The 22,572-nt window shown below is 56.4% G+C and overlaps 1 protein-coding gene across 2 annotated transcripts in view; it reads right to left on the reverse strand.

The window, feature by feature from the left end:
- Positions 1–22,572, reverse strand: part of ANKRD52 (ankyrin repeat domain 52) — a 47,413-nt gene that overhangs the window by 9,301 nt on the left and 15,540 nt on the right. For both annotated transcript variants that reach the window (XM_084223536.1, XM_084223535.1), the window contains exons 11-21: positions 21,566–21,648; positions 21,359–21,476; positions 19,907–19,975; positions 18,483–18,623; positions 16,869–16,937; positions 15,858–15,969; positions 13,412–13,483; positions 9,578–9,779; positions 6,168–6,255; positions 4,816–4,933; positions 2,090–2,309 (exon numbers count right to left, since the gene is read on the reverse strand). In XM_084223536.1, coding sequence (XP_084079662.1) covers positions 2,090–2,309; positions 4,816–4,933; positions 6,168–6,255; positions 9,578–9,779; positions 13,412–13,483; positions 15,858–15,969; positions 16,869–16,937; positions 18,483–18,623; positions 19,907–19,975; positions 21,359–21,476; positions 21,566–21,648 — 1,292 coding nt within the window. The remainder of the gene's footprint in view (positions 1–2,089; positions 2,310–4,815; positions 4,934–6,167; positions 6,256–9,577; positions 9,780–13,411; positions 13,484–15,857; positions 15,970–16,868; positions 16,938–18,482; positions 18,624–19,906; positions 19,976–21,358; positions 21,477–21,565; positions 21,649–22,572) is intronic.

Genomic DNA, 22,572 nt, shown 5'->3' on the forward strand with positions numbered 1-22,572 from the left:
CCCAGCGCATGGGCGAGGAGCCGCTTTAGTCCATGGACCCAAAAAAACCTCCCAAAAACCCAGAAAAACCCCAAAACCCCCAAAAAACCCCCAAACCCCACAAGAACATGGGCCCATGTGGGTTCTGGAGAGGATGAGGCCCTCACTCACCACTGTAGGAGGCCCAGTGCATGGGCGAGGAGCCGCTGTAGTCCACGGACCCAAAAAAACCCCCCAAAAATCTAGAAAAAACCTCAAAAAACCCCAGAAAAACCTCAAAAAAACCCCAAAACCCCACAAGAACAGGAGGACCATTTGGGTTTTGGAGTAGAGCAGGCTCTCACCACTGTAGGAGGCCCAGTGCATGGGCGAGTAGCCGCTGGAGTCCACGGACCCAATAAAACACCCCCAGAAAAACCCAACAAAAACCCAAAACCCCCAGAAAAATCCCAGAAAAACAAAAAAAAACCCAAAAAGAAGAGTAGGCCCAGCTGGGTTTTGGAGAGGATGAGGCCCTCACCACTGCAGGAGGCCCAGTGCACGGGTGAGTAGCCGCTGTAGTCCACCACAAACCCAATCCAAACCAAAAAAAATCCCTAAAAAAACCCCAAAACCCCCAAAAAAACCCCAAAACCCCACAAGAACATGGGCCCATGTGGGTTTTGGAGCTGCTGTGGCTCTCACCACTGTAGGAGGCCCAGTGCATGGGCGAGTAGCCGCTGTAGTCCACGGACCCAAAAAAAACCCCAAAAATCTAGAAGAAAACCTCAAAAAACCCCAGAAAACCCCCCAAAAAACCCCAAAACCCCACAAGAAGAGAGGCCCACGTGGGTTCTGGAGAGGATGAGGCCCTCACCACTGTAGGAGGCCCAGTGCATGGGCGAGGAGCCGCTGTAGCCCACCACGAACCCAATCCAAACCAAAAAAAATCCCTAAAAAAAACCCCAAAAAACCCAGAAAACTCCCAAAAAAACCCCAAAAAACCCCACAAGAACAGAAGCCCAGCTGGGTTTTGGAGCTGCTGTGGCTCTCACCACTGTAGGAGGCCCAGTGCATGGGCGAGTAGCCGCTGTAGTCCACGGACCCAAAAAAACCCCCAAAAATCTAGAAAAAACCTCAAAAAACCCCAGAAAAACCTCAAAAAACCCCAAAACCCCACAAGAACAGGAGGACCATTTGGGTTTTGGAGTAGAGCAGGCTCTCACCACTGTAGGAGGCCCAGTGCATGGGCGAGGAGCCGCTGTAGTCCACCACGAACCCAATCCAAACCAAAAAAAAATCCCTAAAAAAACCCCCAAAAAACCCAGAAAACTCCCAAAAAAACCCCAAAAAACCCCAGAAAAACCTCAAAAAACCCCAAAACCCCACAAGAAGAGAGGCCCAGCTGGGTTTTGGAGCTGCTGTGGCTCTTACCACTGTAGGAGGCCCAGTGCATGGGCGAGTAGCCGCTGTAGTCCACGGACCCAAAAAAACCCCCCAAAAATCTAGAAAAAAACCTCAAAAAACCCAGAAAACCCCCAAAAAAACCCCAAAACCCCACAAGAAGAGAGGCCCAGCTGGGTTTTGGAGCTGCTGTGGCTCTCACCACTGTAGGAGGCCCAGTGCATGGGCGAGTAGCCGCTGTAGTCCACGGACCCAAAAAAAACCCCCAAAAATCTAGAAAAAACCTCAAAAAAACCCAGAAAAAACTCAAAAAAACCCAAAACCCCACAAGAAGAGAGGCCCACGTGGGTTCTGGAGAGGATGAGGCCCTCACCACTGTAGGAGGCCCAGTGCATGGGTGAGGAGCCGCTGTAGTCCACGGACCCAAAAAAACCCCCCAAAAATCTAGAAAAAACCTCAAAAAACCCCAGAAAAAACTCAAAAAACCCCAGAAAACCCCCAAAAAAACCCAAAACCCCACAAGAACAGGAGGACCATTTGGGTTTTGGAGTAGAGCAGGCTCTCACCACTGTAGGAGGCCCAGTGCATGGGCGAGGAGCCGCTGTAGTCCACGGACCCAAAAAAAACCCCAGAAAAACCCAGAAAAAAATCAAAAAACCCAGAAACCCCCAAAAAACCCCACAAGAACAGAGGCCCAGCTGGGTTTTGGAGTAGAGCAGGCTCTCACCACTGTAGGAGGCCCAGTGCATGGGCGAGTAGCCGCTGTAGTCCACCACGGCGTCCAGCGGGTCGGTGGACAGCGCGGCGCGCAGCAGCGTCCGCAGCACCTCCAGGTGCCCGCAGGCCGAGGCGAAGTGGATCGGGGTGCGGCCCTTGAAGTCCCGGCACAGGACGAAGGCATCGTGGTCCAGCAGGGCAGCCAGGCAGTCCTCACAGCCCGTCACCGCCTGCGGGGCGGCACACAGGGGGTTAATGCGGCTTTGGGTCAGTGGCATGGTTTTGGGTTTTTATATTTCTTTATGTCTATATCTCTATCTCTATCTCTATCTCTATCTCTATCCCTCTATCTCTATCTCTCTCTATCTCTGTTTCTATCTCTCTCTATCTCTCTCTCTATCTCTATCTCTATCTCTATCTCTATCTCTATCTCTCTCTCTCTCTCTCTCTCTATCTCTCTCTCTCTATCTCTATCTCTCTCTATCTCTATCTCTATCTCTATCTCTATCCCTATCCCTATCTCTATCTCTATCTATCTCTATCTTTATCTCTATCTCTATATCTCTATTCCTATCTCTATCTCTATCTCTATCTCTATCTCTATCTCTATCTCTATCTCTCTCTCTCTCTATCTCTATCTCTCTATCTCTATATCTCTATCATCTCTATCTCTATCTCTATCTCTATCTCTATCTCTATCTCTATCTCTATCTATCTATATCTCTCTATCTCCATATCCATACAGGTCCATCGTGGTCCAGCAGGGCAGCCAGGCAGTCCTCACAGCCCGTCACCACCTGGGGGATGGCACACAGGGGGTTAATGCGGCTTGGGGTCAGTGGCATGGCTTTGGGTTTTATACTTTATGTCTCTAGCTCTAGCTCTAGCTCTATCTTTATCACTAGCTCTATATCTATCTATCTATCTATCTATCTATCTATCTATCATCTATCCATCTATCTATATCTCTATCTCTTTCATCTCTATCTCTGTCTCTGTCTCTATCCCTATCTCTTTCTATATCTCTATCTCTATCTCTATCTCTATCTCTATCTCTATCTCTATCTCTATGTCTCTCTCTCTCTCTATCCCTATCCCTATCTCCATCTCTATCTATATCTCTATTCCTATCTCTATATATCTCTATCTCTATCTCTATCTCTATCTCTATCTCTGTCCCTATCCCTATCCCTATCCCTATCTCTATCTCTATCTCTATCCCTATCCCTATCCCTATCCCTATCCCTATCTCTATCTCTATCTCTATCTCTATCTCTATCTCTATCCCTATCCCTATCCCTATCTCTATCTCTATCCCTATCCCTATCTCTATCTCTATCTCTATCTTTATCTCTATCTCTATATCTCTATTCCTATCTCTATCTCTATCTCTATCTCTCTCTCTCTCTCTCTCTCTCTCTCTATCTCTATCTCTCTATCTCTATCCCTATCTTTATCTCTATCAATCTCTCTATCTATATCTCTCTATCTCCATATCCATACAGATCCATCGTGGTCCAGCAGGGCAGCCAGGCAGTCCTCACAGCCCGTCACCGCCTGCGGGGTGGCACACAGGGGGTTAATGTGGCCTTGGGTCAGTGGCATGGCTCAGGCTTTGGGGTTTATACTTTATGTCTCTATCTCTATCCCTATCTCTATCTCTATCTCTATCTCTATCTCTATCTCTATCTATGTATCATCTGTCTGTCTATCTATCTATCTATCTATCTATCTATCTATCTATCTATCTATCCATCCATCCATCCATCCATCCATCCATCTATCCATCTCTATCTCTATCCCTATCTCTATTTCTATCTCTCTCTATCTCTATCTCTATCTCTATCTCCATCTCCATCTCCATCTCTAGCTCTAGCTCTATCCCTGTCTCTATCTCTCTTTCTCTATCTCTCTCTATCTATTTCTCTATCTCCATATCCATACAGGTCCATCGTGGTCCAGCAGGGCAGCCAGGCAGTCCTCACAGCCCGTCACCGCCTGCGGGGTGGCACACAGAGGGTTAATGCGGCTTTGGGTCAATGGCATGGCTCAGGCTTTGGGGTTTATACTTCTTTATGTCTATATCTCTATCTCCAGCTCTATCTCTGTGTCTATCTCTATCTCTATCCCTATCTCTACCTATCTATCTATCTATCTATCTATCTATCTATCTATCTATCTATCTATCATCTATCTATCTATCATCTATCTATCTATCTATCTATCTATCTATCTATCTATCTATCTATCTATCCATCTGTCTATCATCTATCTATCATCTATCTATCTATCTATCTATCTATCTATCTATCTATCCATCTATCTATCCGTCTGTCTGTCTGTCTATCTATCTATCTATCTATCTATCCATCTGTCTATCATCTATCTGTCTATCTATCCGTCTGTCTGTCTATCTATCTATCTATCTATCTATCTATCTATCTATCCATCCATCTATCTATCCATCCATCTATCTATCTATCTATCTATCTATCTATCTATCTATCTATCTATCTATCCATCTATCCATCTATCCATCTGTCTGTCTATCCGTCTATCCGTCTATCTATCTATCCGTCTATCCATCCATCTATCTATCTATCTATCTATCTATCTATCTATCTATCTATCTATCTATCTATCTATCTATCTCTAGCAGGAGCCCCAGACCCCCCCTCACCCCCAGACCCCCCCCTGACCCCCAGACCCCCCCTCACCCCCCATTCCCCCCCTGACCCCCCGGTGCAGCGCCGTCCGGCCCCTCTTGTCGGCGGCGTCGGCCGTGGAGCCCTTGTCCAGCAGCAGATGGACACAGTCCACGTGGCCGTTCATGATGGCCAGCATCAGCGGGGTCCTGGAAGGGAGAGGGGACAGTTCATGGGGAGCATGGAGGGCTGGGATGGAGAATTCATGGAGAGCACGGAGGGGTGGGATGGAGAATTCATGGAGAGCATGGAGGGCTGGGATGGAGAATTCATGGAGAGCACGGAGGGGTGGGATGGAGAATTCATGGAGAGCACGGAGGGCTGGGATGGAGAATTCATGGAGAGTACCAAGGACAGGAGGGCTGGGATGGAGAATTCATGGAGAGCATGGAGGGGTGGGATGGAGAATTCATGGAGAGCATGGAGGGGTGGGATGGAGAATTCATGGAGAGCACCAAGGACAGGAGGGGCTGGAATGGAGAATTCATGGAGAGCATGGAGGGCTGGAATGGAGAATTCATGGGGAGCATGGAGGACTGGGATGGAGAATTCATGGAGAGCACCAAGGTGGGATGGAGAATTCATGGAGAGCATGGAAGGGCTGGGATGGAGAATTCATGGAGAGCACCAAGGTGGGATGGAGAATTCATGGAGAGCATGGAGGGCTGGGATGGAGAATTCATGGAGAGCATGGAAGGGCTGGGATGGAGAATTCATGGGGAGCACGGAGGGGCTGGGATGGAGAATTCATGGGGAGCACGAAGGACATGGAGAGGATGGGATGGAGAATTCAGGGAGAGCACCAAGGACAGGAGGGGCTGGGATGGAGAATTCATGGAGAGCATGGAGGGGTGAGATGGAGAATTCATGGACAGCATGGAGGGCTGGGATGGAGAATTCATGGGGAGCACCAAGGACATGGAGAGGATGGGATGGAGAATTCAGGGAGAGCACCAAGAATGGGAGAAGAATGGATGGAGAATTCATGGAGAGCACCAAGGACAGGAGGGGATGGGATGGAGGATTCATGAAGACCACCAAGAGTCTGGAGGAAAAAGGGATGGAGAATTCATGGAGAGCACCAAGAATGGGAGGGTTGGGATGGAGAATTCATGGAGAGCACCAAGGACATGGAGGGGTTGGGATGGTGGCCCCGGTGACCCTGGTGACCATGGTGGCCCTGGTGACCCTGGTGGCCATGGTTACCCTGGTGGCCCTGGTGACCCTGGTGGCCCAGGTGGCCCCGGTGGCCCCGGTGACCCCAGTGGCCATGGTGGCCCTGGTGGCCCTGGTGGCCCTGGTGGCCCTGGTGGCCCTGGTGGCCCTGGTAGCCCCGGTGACCCTGGTGACCCTGGTGGCCCCGGTGGCCCCGGTGGCACTCACTGGCCGTGGATGTCCATGACGTCGGTGATGTCCGCCCGCTCGCCGCTGTCGATCAGGAGGTGCAGGGAGTCGGTGTTCCCGTTGGCAGCTGGGCACAGGAACGGGAGAGGGAGGAGGAAATGGGAGGAGAAAATGGAGGAGGAAAAATGGGAGGAGAAAATGGGAGGAAAAATGGGAGGAGAAAATGGAGGAGGAAAAATGGGAGGAGAAAAAAGGGAGGAGGGAATGGGAGGAGGAAATGGGAGGAGGAAAAGGGAGGAGGAAAAGGGAGGAGGAAAAATGAGAGGAGGAAAATGGGAGGAGGGAATGGGAGGAGGAAATGGGAGGAGGAAAAATGGGAGGAGAAAATGGAGGAGAAAAAAGGGAGGAGGGAATGGGAGGAGGAAAAGGGAGGAGGAAAAATGAGAGGAGGAAAATGGGAGGAGGAAGAAAAGGGAGGAGGAGAAGTGGAGGAGGAAATGGGAGAAGGAAATGGAGGAGGAAAAGGGAGGAGGAAAAGGGAGGAGAAAATGGGATGAGAAAACGGGAGGAAAAAAAAGGGGAGGAGAAAATGGGAGGGGGAAATGGGAAGGGGAAATGGGAGGAGAAAATGGGAGGACGAAATAGGAGGAGAAAATGGAGGAGGAAAATGGGAGGAGGAAAAGGGAGGAGGAAAAATGGGAGGAGGAAAAATGGGAGGAGAAAATAGAGGAGGAAAATGGAGGAGGAAAATGAGAGGAGGAAAATGGGATGAGGAAATGGGAGGAGGAAAATGGGATGAGAAAACAGGAAGGAAAAAAGAGGAGGAGGAAAAGGGATGAGGAAAAGAGGGATGAGGAAAAGAAATGAGAAAAACAAGGACAAGGAAAAGAGGGATGAGGAAAAATGGGATGAGGAAAAGAGAGATAAGATGGATGAGAAAAGAGGGAGGAGACAGAGGGCCAGAGAAAAGAAAGAGGAGCAAAGAGGGACGAGGAAGAAGGATGAGGAAAAAGGGAGGACAAGTCAGAAACCCCAAACCCTCAGGAAGGGGCTGAACCCTGGGGTGTTTGGGCTCTGTAGGGCCCCATCCCCATCCCTTGCAGGACCCACAACACCTCAGGAACCCTGCCAGGACCTTCCCAGGACACTGTGTGAACCCTGCCAGGACCTGCAGGAGCCCAGAACCCCTCAGGAGCCCTCCCAGCACACCCCAAGAACCCTGCCAGGACCCAGAACACCGCTCAGGAACCCTCGCAGGGCCTTTCAGAACCCTCCCAAGTCCCTTTTGGAACCCTCCCAGAACCTGCAGGAGCCCAGAACCCCTCAGGAACCCTTCCAAGGCATTCCAGAACCCTCCCAGGAACCAGAACACCCCTCAGGAACCCTCCCAGAACCCTCCAGAACCCTCCCAGGACCCAGAACACCCCTCCAGAACCCCCCAAGAACCTTCCAAGGACCCTCCAGAACCCTCCCAGGACCCTCCCAAGTCCCTTTTGGAACCCTTCCAGAACCTGCAGGAGCCCAGAACCCCCTAGGAACCCTCCAGAACCCTCCCAGGGCTTTCCAGAACCCTCCCAACACCCCTCCAGACCCCTCCCAGGCCCCTCCCAAGTCCCTTTTTGAACCCTTCTGAGACCCATGGGAGCCCAGAACCCCTCAGGGACCCTCCCAGGACCTTCCAGAACCCTCCCAGCCCCCTCCCAATCCCCTTTTTGAACCCTTCCAAGACCCACAGGAGCCCCGAACCTCTCAGGAACCCTCCCAAGACCCTCCAAAACCCTCCCAGGACATTCCAGAACCCTCCAAGGACCCTCCAGACCCCTCCCAGCCCCCTCCCAATCCCCTTTTTGAACCCTTCCAAGACCCACAGGAGCCCAGAACCCCTCAGGAACCCTCTCAAGACCCTCCAAAACCCTCCCAGGACATTCCAGAACCCTTCAGGACCCTCCAAAACCCTCCCAGGACCCTCGAGAACCTGCAGGAGCCCAGAACCCCTCCAGAACCCTCCCAGGACATTCCAGAACCCTCCAAGGACCTTCCAGACCCCTCCCAGGCCCCTCCCAATCCCCTTTTTGAACCCTTCCAAGACCCACAGGAGCTCAGAACCCCCCAGGAACCCTCCAGAACCCTCCCAAGCCCCTTTTAGAACCCTCCCAGAACCTGCAGGAGCCCAGAACCCCTCAGGAACCCTCCCAGGACATTCCAGAACCCTCCAAGAACCCTCCAAGGACCCTCCAGAACCCTCCCAGACCCCTCCCAATCCCCTTTTTGAACCCTTCCAAGACCTGCAGGAGCCCAGAACCCCTCAGGAACCCTCCCAGGACATTCCAGAACCCTCCAAGGACCCTCCCAAGCCCCTTTTGGAACCCTCCCAGAACCTGCAGGAGCCCAGAACCCCTCAGGAACCCTCCCAGGACATTCTAGAACCCTCCCAGAACATTCCAGAACCCTTCCAGGGCATTCCAGAACCCTCCCAGGGCCTTCCAGAACCCTCCCAACACCCCTCCAGAACCCTCCCAGGCCCCTCCCAAGCCCCTTTTAGAACCCTCCCAGAACCTGCAGGAGCCCTGGACCCCCCAGGAACCCTCTAGAACCCTCCCAGGACATTCCAGAACCCTCCCAGGACCCAGAACACCCCTCAGGAACCCTCCCAGGCCATTCCAGAACCCTCCCAGGCCATTCCAGAACCCTCCCAAGCCCCTTTTTGAATGCTCCCAAGACCCACAGGAGCCCAGAATCCCTCAGGAACCCTCCCAGGACCTTCCAGAACCCTCCCAAGGCATTCCAGAACCCTCCCAGGACCCAGAACACCCCTCCAGACCCCTCCCAGGCCCCTCCCAAGCCCCTTTTTGAAGCCTCCCAGAACCTACAGAAGCCCAGAACCCCTCAGGAACCCTCCCAGGACATTCTAGAACCCTCCCAGGACCCAGAACACCCCTCAGGAACCCTCCCAGGGCCTTCCAGAACCCTCCCAGGCCCCTCCCAAGTCACTTTTGGAACCCTTCCGAGACCCGTGGGAGCCCAGAACCCCCCAGGACCCTCCAGAACCCTCCCAGGACATTCCAGAACCCTCCAAGAACCCTCCAAGGACCCTCCAGAACCCTTCCAGCCCCCTCCCAATCCCCTTTTTGAACCCTCCCAGAACCTGCAGGAGCCCAGAACCCCTCAGGAACCCTCCCAGGACATTCCAGAACCCTCCCAGGACCCTCCAGAACCCTCCCAGGACCCTCCTAATCCCCTTTTTGAACCCTCCCAAGACCCACAGGAGCCCAGAACCCCTCAGGAACCCTCCCAGGACATTCTAGAACCCTCCCAGGACCCAGAACACCCCTCCAGAACCCCCCTAGAACCTTCCAAGGACCCTCCAGAACCCTCCCAGGCCCCTCCCAATCCCCTTTTTAAACCCTTCCAAGAGCCCAGAACCCCCCAGGACCCCTCCCAGGTGCCACCTGCGGCGTGCAGAGGCGTCCACTTCCTCTTCCTCTCCTTGACCAGGGCGGAGGCGCCGTGGCTGGTGAGCACCTGCACGCACTCGCTGGCGCCGCGCTCCGTGGCCAGGTAGAGCGCGGTGCGGCCCTTGTGGTCCCGCACGTCCAGGTTCACCAGCGTCTCTGCCAGGGCCTTGAGGGCTTCACAGTGACCATTGTAGGCCTGGGGACAGGGGGAGAGGTGACTGGAATGTTCTTCGGGGAGCCAAAGGGTCACTCAGGTACCCAAAGTGTCCTTTAGATACCCAAAATGTCCCTCAGGTACCCAAAGTGTCACTCAGGTACTCAAAGTATCCCTCAAGTACTCAAATTGTCCCTCAGGTACTCAAAGTGTCACTCAGGTACTCAAAGTGTCACTCAGGTAGCCAAAGTGTCACTCAGGTACTCAAAGTGTCACTCAGGTACCCAAAGTGTCCTTCAGGTAGCCAAAGTGTCCTTCAGGTAGCCAAAGTGTCCCTCAGGTACTCAAAGTGTCCCTCAGGAAACCAAAGTGTCCCTCAGGTACTCAAAGTGTCCCTCAGGTACCCAAAGTGTCACTCAGGTAGCCAAAGTGTCACTCAGGCAACCAAAGCGTCCTTCAGGTACTCAGAATGTCCTTCAGGTGACCAGAAATGTCCTCCAGGTACCCAAAGTGTCCCCCAGGTACCCAAAGTGTCCCTCAGGTACCCAAAGTGTCCCTCAGGTACCCAAAGTGTCCCTCAGGTAACCAGAAATGTCCTTCAGGTACTCAAAGTGTCACTCAGGTACCCAAAGTGTCCTTCAGGTAGCCAAAGTGTCACTCAGGTAGCCAAAGTGTCCCTCAGGTACTCAAAGTGTCACTCAGGCAACCAAGGCGTCCTTCAGGTACTCAGAGTGTCCTTCAGGTGACCAGAAATGTCCTCCAGGTACCCAAAGTGTCCCCCAGGTACTCAAAGTGTCCCTCAGGTGACCAGAAATGTCCCCTGAGTACCCAAAGTGTCCCCCAGGTATTCAGAGTGTCATCCAGGTACCCAAAGTGTCCTTTAGATACCCAAAGTGTCCCTCAGGTACCCAAAGTGTCCCCCAGGTAACCAGAAATGTCCCCCAGGCAACCAAGGTGACCTTCAGGTACCCAAAGTGTCCCTCAGGTACCCAAAGTGTCCCCCAGGTACCCAGAAATGTCCCTTGGGCACCCGAAGTGTCCTTGAGGCACCCAGCAATGTCCCTCACCAGCGTCTCTGCCAGGGCCTTGAGGGCTTCACAGTGACCATTGTAGGCCTGGGGACAGGGGGAGAGGTGACTGGAGTGTCACTCAGGGAGCCAAAGGGTCACTCAGGTACTCAGAGTGTCCTCCATGTATTCAAAGTGTCCTCCAGGTACTCAAAGTGTCCCTCAAGTAACCAGAAATGTCCCCCAGGCAACCAAGGCATCCTCAGGTACTCAAAGTGTCCCCCAGGTAACCAGAAATGTCCCTCAGGTACTCAAAGTGTCCCTCAGGCACCCAAAATGTCTCTCAGGTACTCAAAATGTCCCTCAGGTACTCAAAGTGTCCCTCAGGAAACCAAAGTGTCCCTCAGGTACTCAAAGTGTCCTTCAGGTACTCAAAGTGTCTCTCAGGTACTCAAAATGTCCCCCAGGTACTCAAAGTTTTCCCCAGGTACCCAAAATTTCTCTCAGGTACCCAAAGTGTCCCTCAGGTACCCAAAATATCCCTCAGGCAACCAGAAATGTCCTCCAGGAAACCAAAGTGTCCCTCAGATACCCAAAGTATCCCTCAGGTACTCAAAGTGTCCCTCAGGTAGCCGAAGTGTCCCTCAGGTACCTAAACTGTCCCTCAGGTACTCAAAGTGTCCCTCAGGCAACCAGAAATGTCCTCCAAGAAACCAAAGTGTCACTCAGGTAGCCAAAGTGTCACTCAGGTGGCCAAAGTGTCACTCAGGGAACCAAGGCATCCTTTAGGTACTCAAAGTGTCCCCCAGGTACTCAAAGTGTTCCTCAGGTACCCAAAGTGTTCCTCAGGTACCCAAAATGTCCTCCAGGTAACCAGAAATGTCCCCCAGGCAACCAAGGTGACCTTCAGGTACCCAAAGTGTCCCTCGGGTACTCAAAGTGTCACCCATGCACCCAAAATGTCCCCCAGGCAACCAAGGTGACCTTCAGGTACTCAAAGTGTCCCTCAGGCACTCAAAGTGTCCCTCAGGTAGCTGGAGTGTTCCTCAGGTGGTCAAAGTGTCACCCAGGCATCCAAAGTGTCCCTCAAGTACTCAAAGTGTCCCTCAGGTACTCAAAGTGTCCCTCAGGAAACCAAAGTGTCCCTCAGGTACTCAAAGTGTCCCTGAGGTACTCAAAGTGTCCCTCAAGTAACCAGAAATGTCCTCCAGGCACCCAAAGTGTCCCCCAGGTACCCAAAGTGTCCCCCAGGTACCCAAAGTGTCCCTCAGGTACCCAGCAATGTCCCTTGGGCACCCAAAGTGTCCTTGAGGCACCCAGCAATGTCCCTCACCAGCGTCTCTGCCAGGGCCTTGAGGGCTCCACAGTGACCATTGTAGGCCTGGGGACAGGGGACACACAGGGGGCAGGTGGCAGTGGTGACTGGAGTGTTCTTCGGGGAGCCAAAGGGTCACTCAGGTACTCAAAGTGTCCCCCAGGTACCCAGAAAAGTCTCCAGGGTATCCAAAGTGTCCCTCAGGTAACCAGAAATGTCCCCCAGGCAACCAAGGTGACTTTCAGGTACCCAAAGTGTCCCTCAAGTACTCAAAGTGTCCCTCAGGTACTCAAAGTGTCACTCAGGTACTCAAAGTGTCACTCAGGTAGCCAAAGTGTCACTCAGGTAGCCAAAGTGTCACTCAGGCAACCAAAGCGTCCTTCAGGTACTCAGAGTGTCCTTCAGGTGACCAGAAATGTCCCCTGGGTACCCAAAGTGTCCCTCAGGTACCCAAAATGTCCCTCAGGTACCCAAAGTGTCCCTCAGGTACCCAAAGTGTCCCTCAGGCAACCAGAAATGTCCTCCAGGCAACCAAGGTGACCTTCAGGTACCCAAAGTGTCCCTCGGGTACTCAAAGTGTCACCCAGGCACTCAAAGTGTCCCTCAGGGAGCCAAAGTGTCCCTCAGGTAACCAGAAATGACCTCCAAGAAACCAAAGTGTCCTTCAGGTACTCAAAGTGTCACCCATGTACTCAAAGTGTCCCCCAGGTACCAAAGTGTCCCTCAGGTACCCGAAGTGTCCCCCAGGTCAGGGACATTCCCCCTCATGCACCCGGAAGCGTCTCCCAAAGAACCCCCCGAGCACCCAGAAATGTCCCCACCAGAAATGCCTCCCCCAGAACCCTGCCAGGACCCAGAGCACCCCGAGAACCCTTCTAGAACCCTCCCAGGACCCACCCAGGACCCTCTGGGAACCCTTCCAGGACCTGCAGGAGCCCAGAAACCCTCAGGAACCCTCCCAGGACCCTCAGGAACCCTCTCAGGACCTTCAAGAACCCTTCCAGAACCCTTCCAGGAAACTTTAGGAGCCCTTCCAGGACCTGCAGGAGCCCAGAACCCTTCCAGGACCCTTCCAGAACCTTCAGGAACCCTTCCAGGGCCCTCAGGAACCCTTCCAAGACCCTCTAGAACCCTTCCAGGACACTTTTAAGAACCCTTCCAGGACCTGCAGGAGCCCAGAACCCTTCAGGAACCCTTCCAGGACTCTCCAGAACCCTTCCAGGACACTTTAGGAACCCTTCCAGGATCTGGAGGTGCCCAGAACCCTTCAGGAACCCTTCCAGAACCCTCTGGAACCCTCCAGAACCCTTCCAGGCCCCCCAGTTGCCCTTCCAGGACCCGCAGGCACTCACAGCTAAGTGCAAAGGGCTGACTGGAACGGTGCTTTCCACATCCTCCAGGCAGTTAAAGGACATTTCCAGGAGCTGCAGGGACAAAACCCCAAATCCAGAACTGACCCCAGAGCTCCCCACACCCACCCCGAGCTGCAGCAGGGGCAAAAACCCCAAAACCCCAAAATTCCCACCTCAAAAAGTCCAAAAACCCAAATATCCCGGCCCCAAAAACTCCAAAACCTCCAAAAATCCTGACCCCAAAACCCCCAAAAACTCCGACCCCCAAAACCCCAAAAAATCCTGACCCTAAAAACTCCAAAACTCCCAACCCCCAAAAACTCCAAAAAACCCGACCCCAAAACCCAAAAATCCCCAAAAACTCCAACCCCAAAAACTCCAAAAATCCCAACCCCAAAACCTCCAAAACTCCCGACCCCAAAAAGTCCAAAACCATCAAAACTCCTGGCCCCAAAACCCCAAAAACTCCAAAAATCCTGACCCCAAAAAGTCCAAAACCCCAAAAACTCCAAAAATCCCCCATTCCCAGGGAGATTTCCCCCCATCCCTGGCGCTGTTTTCCCCATTCCTGGGGATGATTTCCCCTCTTTCCCAGGGGAATTTCCCCCCATTCCTGGGGTTGTTTCCCCCCATTCCTGGGGGTGATTTTCCCTTTTTCCAGGGAGATTTTCCCCCATTCCCAGGGATGATTTTCCCTCTTTCCCAGGGAGATTTTCCCCTATTTCTGGTGCTGTTTTCCCCCATCCCTGGTGGTTTTTCCCCCATTTATGAGGGTGCTTTCCCCCATCCCTGGTGCTGTTTTCCCCCATTCCTGGGGGTGATTTTTCCTTTTTTCCAGGGAGATTTTCCCCCATTCCCAGGGATGATTTTCCCTCTTTCCCAGGGGGATTTCCCCCCATCCCTGGTGCTGTTTTCCCCAATCCCTGGCGCTGTTTTCCCCCATTCCTGGGGTTGTTTCCCCCCATTCCCAGGGATGATTTTCCCTCTTTCCCAGGGGAATTTCCCCCCATTCCTGGGGTTGTTTCCCCCCCATTCCTGGTGCTGTTTTCCCCCATCCTTGGGGCTGTTTCCCCCCTTTCCTGGCACTGTTTCCCCCATTCCTGGGGTTGTTTCCCCATTCCTGGTGCTGTTTTCCCCCTTTCCTGGGGGTGATTTTCCCCATTTCCTGGCGCTGTTTTCCCCCTCTCCCGGTGCCGTTTCCCCTCTCCCGGTGCCGTTTCCCCTCTCCCGGCGCCGTTCCCCCCTGTCCCGGTGCTGTTTTCCCCCCTCTCCCGGTGCTGTTTTCCCCCATTCCCGGGGGTGATTTTCCCTCTTTCCCCGGGATGATTTTCCCTCTTTCCCAGGGGGATTTCCCCCTCTCCCGGTGCCGTTTCCCCCCTCTCCCGGTGCCGTTTCCCCTCTCCCGGTGCCGTTTCCCCTCTCCCGGTGCCGTTTCCCCCTCTCCCGGTGCCGTTTCCCCCTCTCCCGGTGCCGTTTCCCCCTCTCCCCGCGTTGTTTTCCCCTCTCCCGGTGCCGTTTCCCCCTCTCCCGGTGCCGTTTCCCCTCTCCCGGTGCCGTTTCCCCCATTCCCGGTGCCGTTTTCCCCCTCTCCCGGTGCCGTTTCCCCATTCCCGGTGCCGTTTCCCCCTCTCCCGGTGCCGTTTCCCCCTCTCCCGGTGCCATTTCCCCTCTCCCGGTGCCGTTTCCCCCCTCTCCCGGTGTTGTTTTCCCCTCTCCCGGTGCCGTTTCCCCCCTCTCCCGGTGCCGTTTCCCCTCTCCCGGTGCCGTTTCCCCTCTCCCGGTGCCGTTTCCCCCATTCCCGGTGCCGTTTCCCCCTCTCCCGGTGCCGTTTTCCCCCTCTCCCGGTGCCGTTTCCCCTCTCCCGGTACCATTTCCCCCTCTCCCGGTACCATTTCCCCTCTCCCGGTGCCGTTTCCCCCTCTCCCAGTGCCGTTTCCCCTCTCCCGGTGCCGTTTCCCCCATTCCCGGTGCCGTTTCCCCTCTCCCGTTCCCGTTTTCCCCTCTCCCGGTGCCGTTTTCCCCCACCCCTGGCGCTGTTTCCCCCCCTCTCCCGGTGCTCTTTTCCCCCATTCCCGGTGCCGTTTCCCCTCTCCCGGTGCTGTTTCCCCCCTCTCCCGGTGCCGTTTCCCCTCTCCCGGTGCCGTTTCCCCCATTCCCGGTGCCGTTTCCCCTCTCCCGGTGCCGTTTCCCCCTCTCCCGGTGCTGTTTTCCCCCTCTCCCGGTGCCGTTTCCCCTCTCCCGGTGCCGTTTCCCCTCTCCCGGTGCCGTTCCCCCTCTCCCGGCGCCGTTTCCCCTCTCCCGGTGCCGTTTCCCCTCTCCCGGTGCCGTTTCCCCTCTCCCGGTGCTCTTTTCCCCCATTCCCGGTGCCGTTTCCCCCTCTCCCGGTACCGTTTCCCCTCTCCCGGTGCCGTTCCCCCATTCCCGGTGCCGTTTCCCCGCCCCTCACCAGCTCGAGGTTCTGCCGGTTGCCGTAGGCGGCCGCGTAGTGGACGGCGGTGTAGCCCTGCTTGTCCCGCAGGGAGGGGTCAGCACCGTTGTCCAGCAGGAATTCCAGACAGCTGAAAGTGGGAAAAAAACCCCAAAAAAATCAGGGAAAGGGTGAAAAATCTGTAGGGAAAACCCCAAAGTCTCACAGAGGGTGATGGGAGCGAGGGGGGCGGGTTTGGGATGGAACAGGAGCAGGGGGAGGCTCTGCTGAGAGAACTGCCAGCGGAATTCCAGGAAAATCCCAGGAAATTCCCAGTGAAATCCCAGTAAAGTCCGAGGAAATTCCCAGGAAAATCCCGGGAAAATCCCAGGAAATTCCCAGTAAAATCCCAGTAAATCCCCAATAAATTCTCAGCAGATTTCCAGGGAAATCCCAGTAAAATCCCAGTGAATTCCCAGTAAATTCCCAGTAAAATCCCAGGAAATTCCCAGTAAAATCCCGGTAAAATCCCAGCAAATTCCCAGTTCATTTCCAGTCCACTCCCAGTTCATTCCCAATTAAATCCCAGTTAAACCCCAGTCTGTCCTGGTCCATCCCAGTTAATCCCAGTTTGTCCCAGTCCATCCCAGTTAATCCCAGTCCCATCCCAGTCCCTCCCAGTCCATTCCCAGTTAAATCCCAGTCCCATCCCAGTCCCTTCAAGTCCCCTCCCAGTTCCTCCCAGTCCCCTCCCAGTCCCTCCCAGTCCCCCCCAGTCCCATCCCAGTCCCCTCCAGTCCCTCCCAGTCCCTCCCAGTCCCCCCCAGTCCCATCCCAGTCCCCTCCAGTCCCTCCCAGTTCCCTCCCAGTCCCATCCCAGTCCCCTCCAGTCCCTCCCAGTCCCTCCCAGCCCCATCCCAGTCCCCCCCAGTCCTTCCCAGTTCCCTCCCAGTCCCATCCCAGTCCCCTCCAGTCCCATCCCAGTCCCTTCCAGTCCCCTCAAGTCCCCTCCCAGTCCCCCCCAGTCCCCCCAGTTCCCCCAGCACTCACAAGAACGCCTCCTTCAGCCTCGACTCCTTCAGGGGCTCCTCCTCACTGGGTCCTGAATGAGCCTCGGCCCTGGGGACACCACGGGGACAGGGGACAGTGACAGTGAGCACGGTGACAACGGTGACAGGGGACAGTGACAGTGAGCATGGTGACAATGGTGACGGGGGACAGTGACAGTGAGCACGGTGACAATGGTGACGGGGGACAGTGACAGTGAGCACGGTGACAACGGTGACAGGGGACAGTGACAGTGAGCACGGTGACAACGGTGACAGGGGACAGTGACAGTGAGCATGGTGACAACGGTGACAGGGGACAGTGACAGAGCTCTGGGTGCCCCCTCACTGCCACCCAGGGTGGTGGCAGTGCCCTGGGTGCCCCCCCCCAGTGCCACCTGGGGTTAGTGACAATGCCCCTCGTGCCCCCCCAGTGTCACCCGGGGTCGGTGGCAGTGCCCCGGTGTCCCAGTGCCCCTGGTGTCCCCGGGTTGGTGGCAGTGCCCCGGTGCCCCCTGTGCCCCGGTGTCCTGGTGGTGTCCCCGGTGTGGTGTCATTGTCCCCGGTGTCCTGGTGCCCCAGTGCCCTGGTGTCGGTGTCATTGTCCCCGGTGTCGGTGTCAGTGTCCCGGTGTCCCAGTGTCCCAGTGCCCGCGGTGTCCCTGGGCTGGTGTCAATGCCCCGGTGCCCGCGGTGTCATTGTCCCCGGTGTCCCGGTGTCCCGGTGTTGGTGTCATTGTCCCCGGTGCCCCAGTGTCCCGGTGTCAGTGTCATTGTCCCCGGTGCCCGCGGTGTCCCGGTGCCCCGGTGTCGGTGTCATTGTCCCTGGTGTCGGTGTCATTGTCCCCAGTGCCCCGGTGTCCCGGTGTTGGTGTCATTGTCCCTGGTGTCCCGTTGCCCCTGGTGCCCCGGTGTCCCAGTGTCATTGTCCCCAGTGTCCCGGTGTCGGTGTCATTGTCCCTGGTGTCCCGTTGCCCCTGGTGCCCCGGTGTCCCAGTGTCATTGTCCCCAGTGTCCCGGTGTCCCGGTGTCATTGTCCCCGGTGTCCCGGTGTCCCGGTGTCATTGTCTCCGGTGTCCCAGTGCCCCGGTGTCCCGGTGTCATTGTCCCCGGTGTCCCGGTGTCCCGGTGTCATTGTCTCCGGTGTCCCAGTGCCCCGGTGTCCCGGTGTCATTGTCGCCGGTGCCCCGGTGTCCCGGTGGTGTCCCGGTGTCAGTGTCCCCAGTGTCCCGGTGTCCCGGTGTCGGTGTCAGTGTCCTGGTGCCCCGTTGCCCCCGGTGTCCCGGTGGTGTCCCTGTGTTGGTGTCAGTGTCCCGTTGCCCCCGGTGTCCCTATTGCCCCCGGTGTCCCGGTGTCGGTGTCAGTGCCCCGTTGCCCCCGGTGTCCCGGTGTCCCAGTGTCCCGGTGTCGGTGTCAGTGTCCCAGTGTCCCGGTGTCGGTGTCAGTGTCCCGGTGTCCCGGTGGTGTCCCTGTGTCGGTGTCAGTGTCCCGCTGCCCCCGGTGCCCCCGTTGCCCCCGTTGCCCCCGTTGCCCCCGGTGCCCGGTGTCCCTGGTGTCGGTGTCAGTGCCCCGTTGCCCCCGTTGCCCCCGGTGTCCCGGTGCCCGGTGTCCCCGCTCACCGGCGGTAGGTGTCGGAGGCGGCGGCGTAGTGCAGCGCCGTGCAGCCTTTGCCGTCGGCCTCATTGACGGCGGCCCCGGCCGTCACCAGCGTCACCGTGCACTGGTAGCTGCCGTTGGCCGCCGCGTAGTGCAGGGGGGTCCTGGGGACACAGCGGGGACGGCGGGCTCAGCGCGGCCTCGGGGCCGCCCGCGGCCCTGCCGGGACCTGCCGGGACCCAGGAGAGCCCGGGAACCCTGCCAGGACCTGCCGGGACCCAGCACAGCCCAGGAACCCTGCCGGGACCTGCCAGGACCCAGGATAGCCCAGGAAACCTGCCAGGACCTGCCGGGACCTGCCGGGACCCAGGAGAGCCCGGGAACCCTGCCGGGACCTGCCAGGACCTGCCGGGACCCAGCACAGCCCGGGAAACCTGCCGGGACCTGCCAGGAGCCCAGCACACCCCAGGAACCCTGCCAGGACCTGCCGGGACCCAGGAGAGCCCGGGAACCCTGCCGGGACCTGCCAGGACCTGCCGGGACCCAGGATAGCCCGGGAAACCTGCCAGGACCTGCCGGGACCTGCCAGGACCCAGGATAGCCCCAGAACCCTGCCAGGACCTGCCAGGACCTGCGGGACCCAGGATAGCCCCAGAACCCTGCCAGGACCTGCCAGGACCTGCAAGGAGCCAGGATACCCTAGGAACCCTGCCAGGACCCAGCACACCCCCAGAACCCTGCCAGGACCTGCCGGGACCCAGGATAGCCCAGGAACCCTGCCAGGACCTGCTGGGACCTGCCGGGACCCAGGATACCCCAGAAACCCTGCCAGGACCCAGCACACCCCCAGAACCCTGCCAGGACCTGCCGGGACCCAGGATACCCCGGGAATCCTGCCAGGACCTGCAGGAGCCCAGCACAGCCCCAGAATCCTGCCAGGACCTGCCAGGACCTGCCGGGACCCGGCACAGCCCCAGAACCCTGCCAGGACCTGCCAGGCTCTGGGATTTGGGGACACTGGGGATGTCGCTGCCCAGGTGTCCCCAGGTGTCCCAGGGTGTCCCCAGGTGTCCCTAGGCTATCCCAAGGCCATCCCAAGGTGTTCCAGGGTGTCCCCAGATGTCCCCAGGTGTCCCCAGGTGTCCCTAGGCTATCCCAAGGCCATCCCAAGGTGTCCCCAGGTGTCCCCAGCTCTGGGATTTGGGGACACTGGGGATGTCCCTGCCCAGGTGGCCCCGATCTGGGATTTGGGGACACTGGGGATGTCACTGCCCAGGTGTCCCCAGGTGTCCCAGGGTGTCCCCAGGTGTCCCTAGGCTATCCCAAGGCCATCCCCAGATGTCCCCAGGGGTCCCTAGGCTATCCCAAGGCCATCCCAAGGTGTCCCCAGGTGTCCCCAGTGTCCCCAGTGTCCCCAGGTGTCCCCAGTGTCCCCAGGGCCGCTCACCTCCCGAACTTGTCCCTCCTCCTCAGGTCGGCGCCGCTGCTCAGCAGCAGGTTCAGACATTCAACGTTCCTGCAGGGGACAGGGACACACAAGTGTCACCGGGCCACCCCAGTGTCACCAGGGCGGCCAGAGTGCCACCAGGGCAGCCAGAGTGTCACCAGGGCGGCCAGAGTGTCACCAGGGCGGCCAGAGTGCCACCATGCCAGCCAGAGTGTCACCATCCTACCCAGAGTGTCACCAGGGCGGCCAGAGTGTCACCATGCCAGCCAGAGTGTCACCGGGCCAGCCAGAGTGTCACCATGTCACCCAGAGTGTCACCAGGGCGGCCAGAGTGCCACCATGCCAGCCAGAGTGTCACCAGGCCACCCCGGTTTCACCAGGGCACCCAGAGTGTCACCAGGTCACCCAGAGTGTCACCAGGCCAGCCAGAGTGTCCCAAGGCCACCCCAAGGTGTCCCCATGTCCTCCCATGTCCCCCCATGTCCCCCCAGGTGTCCCCAAGTGTCCCCAGGTGTCCCACCCTCCGGAAGCAGCAGCGTGCAGACAGGTCCTGCCAAGGTTGTTGGGGGTGTCCCCATGTCCCCATATCCCCATGTCCCCAAATCCCCATGTCCCCATATCCCAGGTTATCCCCATGTCCCCAGGCTGTCCCCAGGTTATCCCCATGTCCCCAGCTGTGTCCCCAGCTGTCCCCATGTCCCCAAATGTCCCCACCCTCCGGAAGCAGCAGCGTGCAGACAGGTCCTGCCCAGGTTGTCGGGGGTGTCCCCATGTCCCCAGGCTGTCCCCAGGCTGTTCCAGGGCTATCCCCAGGTTATCCCCATGTCCCCAGCTGTGTCCCCAGCTGTCCCCAGGTGTCCCCATGTCCCCACCCTCCGGAAGCAGCAGCGTGCAGACAGGTCCTGCCCAGGTTGTCGGGGTTATCCCAATGTCCCCATATCTCAGGTTATCCCCAGGTTATTCCCATGTCCCCAGGCTGTTCCAGGGCTATCCCCAGGTTATCCCCATGTCCCCAGCTGTGTCCCCAGCTGTCCCCATGTCCCCAAATGTCCCCACCCTCCAGAAGCAGCAGCGTGCAGACAGGTCCTGCCCAGGTTGTCGGGGTTATCCCCATGTCCCCAGGCTGTCCCCAGGCTGTTCCAGGGCTATCCCCAGGTTATCCCCATGTCCCCAGGCTGTTCCAGGGCTATCCCCAGGTGTGTCCCCAGCTGTCCCCAGGTGTCCCCATGTCCCCAAATGTCCCCACCCTCCGGAAGCAGCAGCGTGCAGACAGGTCCTGCCCAGGTTGTCGGGGTTATCCCAATGTCCCCATATCTCAGGTTATCCCCAGGTTATCCCCATGTCCCCAGGCTGTTCCAGGGCTATCCCCAGGTTATCCCCATGTCCCCAGGCTGTTCCAGGGCTATCCCTGGCTGTCCCCCCAGCTGTCCCCAGGTGTCCCCATGTCCCCACCCTCCGGAAGCAGCAGCGTGCAGACAGGTCCTGCCCAGGTTGTCGGGGGTGTTGATGTCGAAGCCGGCGCTCAGCACGTGCTCGTTGCTCAGCGAGGACACGATGCTGTACAACTGACCTGGGGTGGCCGGGGACAGCGGCGTCACCTGGCTGTCCCCGAGGGCCACCGGGGCGGGGCTGGCTCGGGGACGGGGCGGGGGGGCTCACCTGAGGAGAGCAGCTTGCGACAACAGTCGGAGAAGCCGAAGAGGACGGCCAAGTGCAGGGGGAACATGTCGTGGATGCCGCGCCTGGGGACGGGGGGACGGGAGCGGGGAGGGGCTGAGAACCTCACATGGATCATTTTGGGGTTAAAAACTCCTCAAATGGTTCATTTTGGGGTTAAAAACCTCCTCAAATGGATCATTTTGGGGTTAAAAACCTTAAATGTTCCATTCTGGGGTTATAAACTCCTCAAATGTTCCATTCTGGGGTTAAAAACTCCTCAAATGGATCATTTTGGGGTTAAAAACTCCTCAAATGGATCATTTTGGGGTTAAAAACTCCTCAAATGTTCCATTCTGGGATTAAAAACTCCTCAAATGTTCCATTCCGGGGTTAAAAACTCCTCAAGTGGTTCATTTTGGGGTTAAAAACTCCTCAAATGGTTCATTTAGGGATTGAAAACCTCCTCAAATGGATCATTTTGGGATTAAAAGCTCCTCAAATGGTTCATTTTGGGGTTAAAAACTCTTCAAATGGTTCATTTTGGGGTTAAAAACTCCTCAAATGGATCATTTTGGGGTTAAAAACTCCTCAAATGGTTCATTTAGGGATTGAAAACCTCCTCAAATGGATCATTTTGGGGTTAAAAACTCCTCAAATGGTTCATTTTGGGGTTAAAAACTCCTCAAACGGTTCATTTAGGGATTGAAAACCTCCTCAAATGGTTCATTTTGGGGTTAAAACCTCCTCAAATGGTTCATTTAGGGACTGAAAAACTCCTCAAATGTTCCATTCTGGGGTTAAAAACTCCTCAAATGGTTCATTTGGGGATTAAAAACTTCTCAAATGTTCCATTTTGGGACTGGAAACCTCCTCAAACAGTTCATTTGGGGATTAAAAACTCCTCAAATGTTCCATTTTGGGATTCAAAGCTGCCCAAGCTGCTGCCAGCCGGGGACAGATCCCCCACGGCTGCGACCCTGAAACCCTTCCAGAACGTTCTGGAAACC

The sequence above is a fragment of the Fringilla coelebs genome, assembly GCF_963513975.1.
Source record: "Fringilla coelebs genome assembly, chromosome: 30".
NCBI classification, from domain to species: Eukaryota; Metazoa; Chordata; class Aves; order Passeriformes; family Fringillidae; genus Fringilla; species Fringilla coelebs.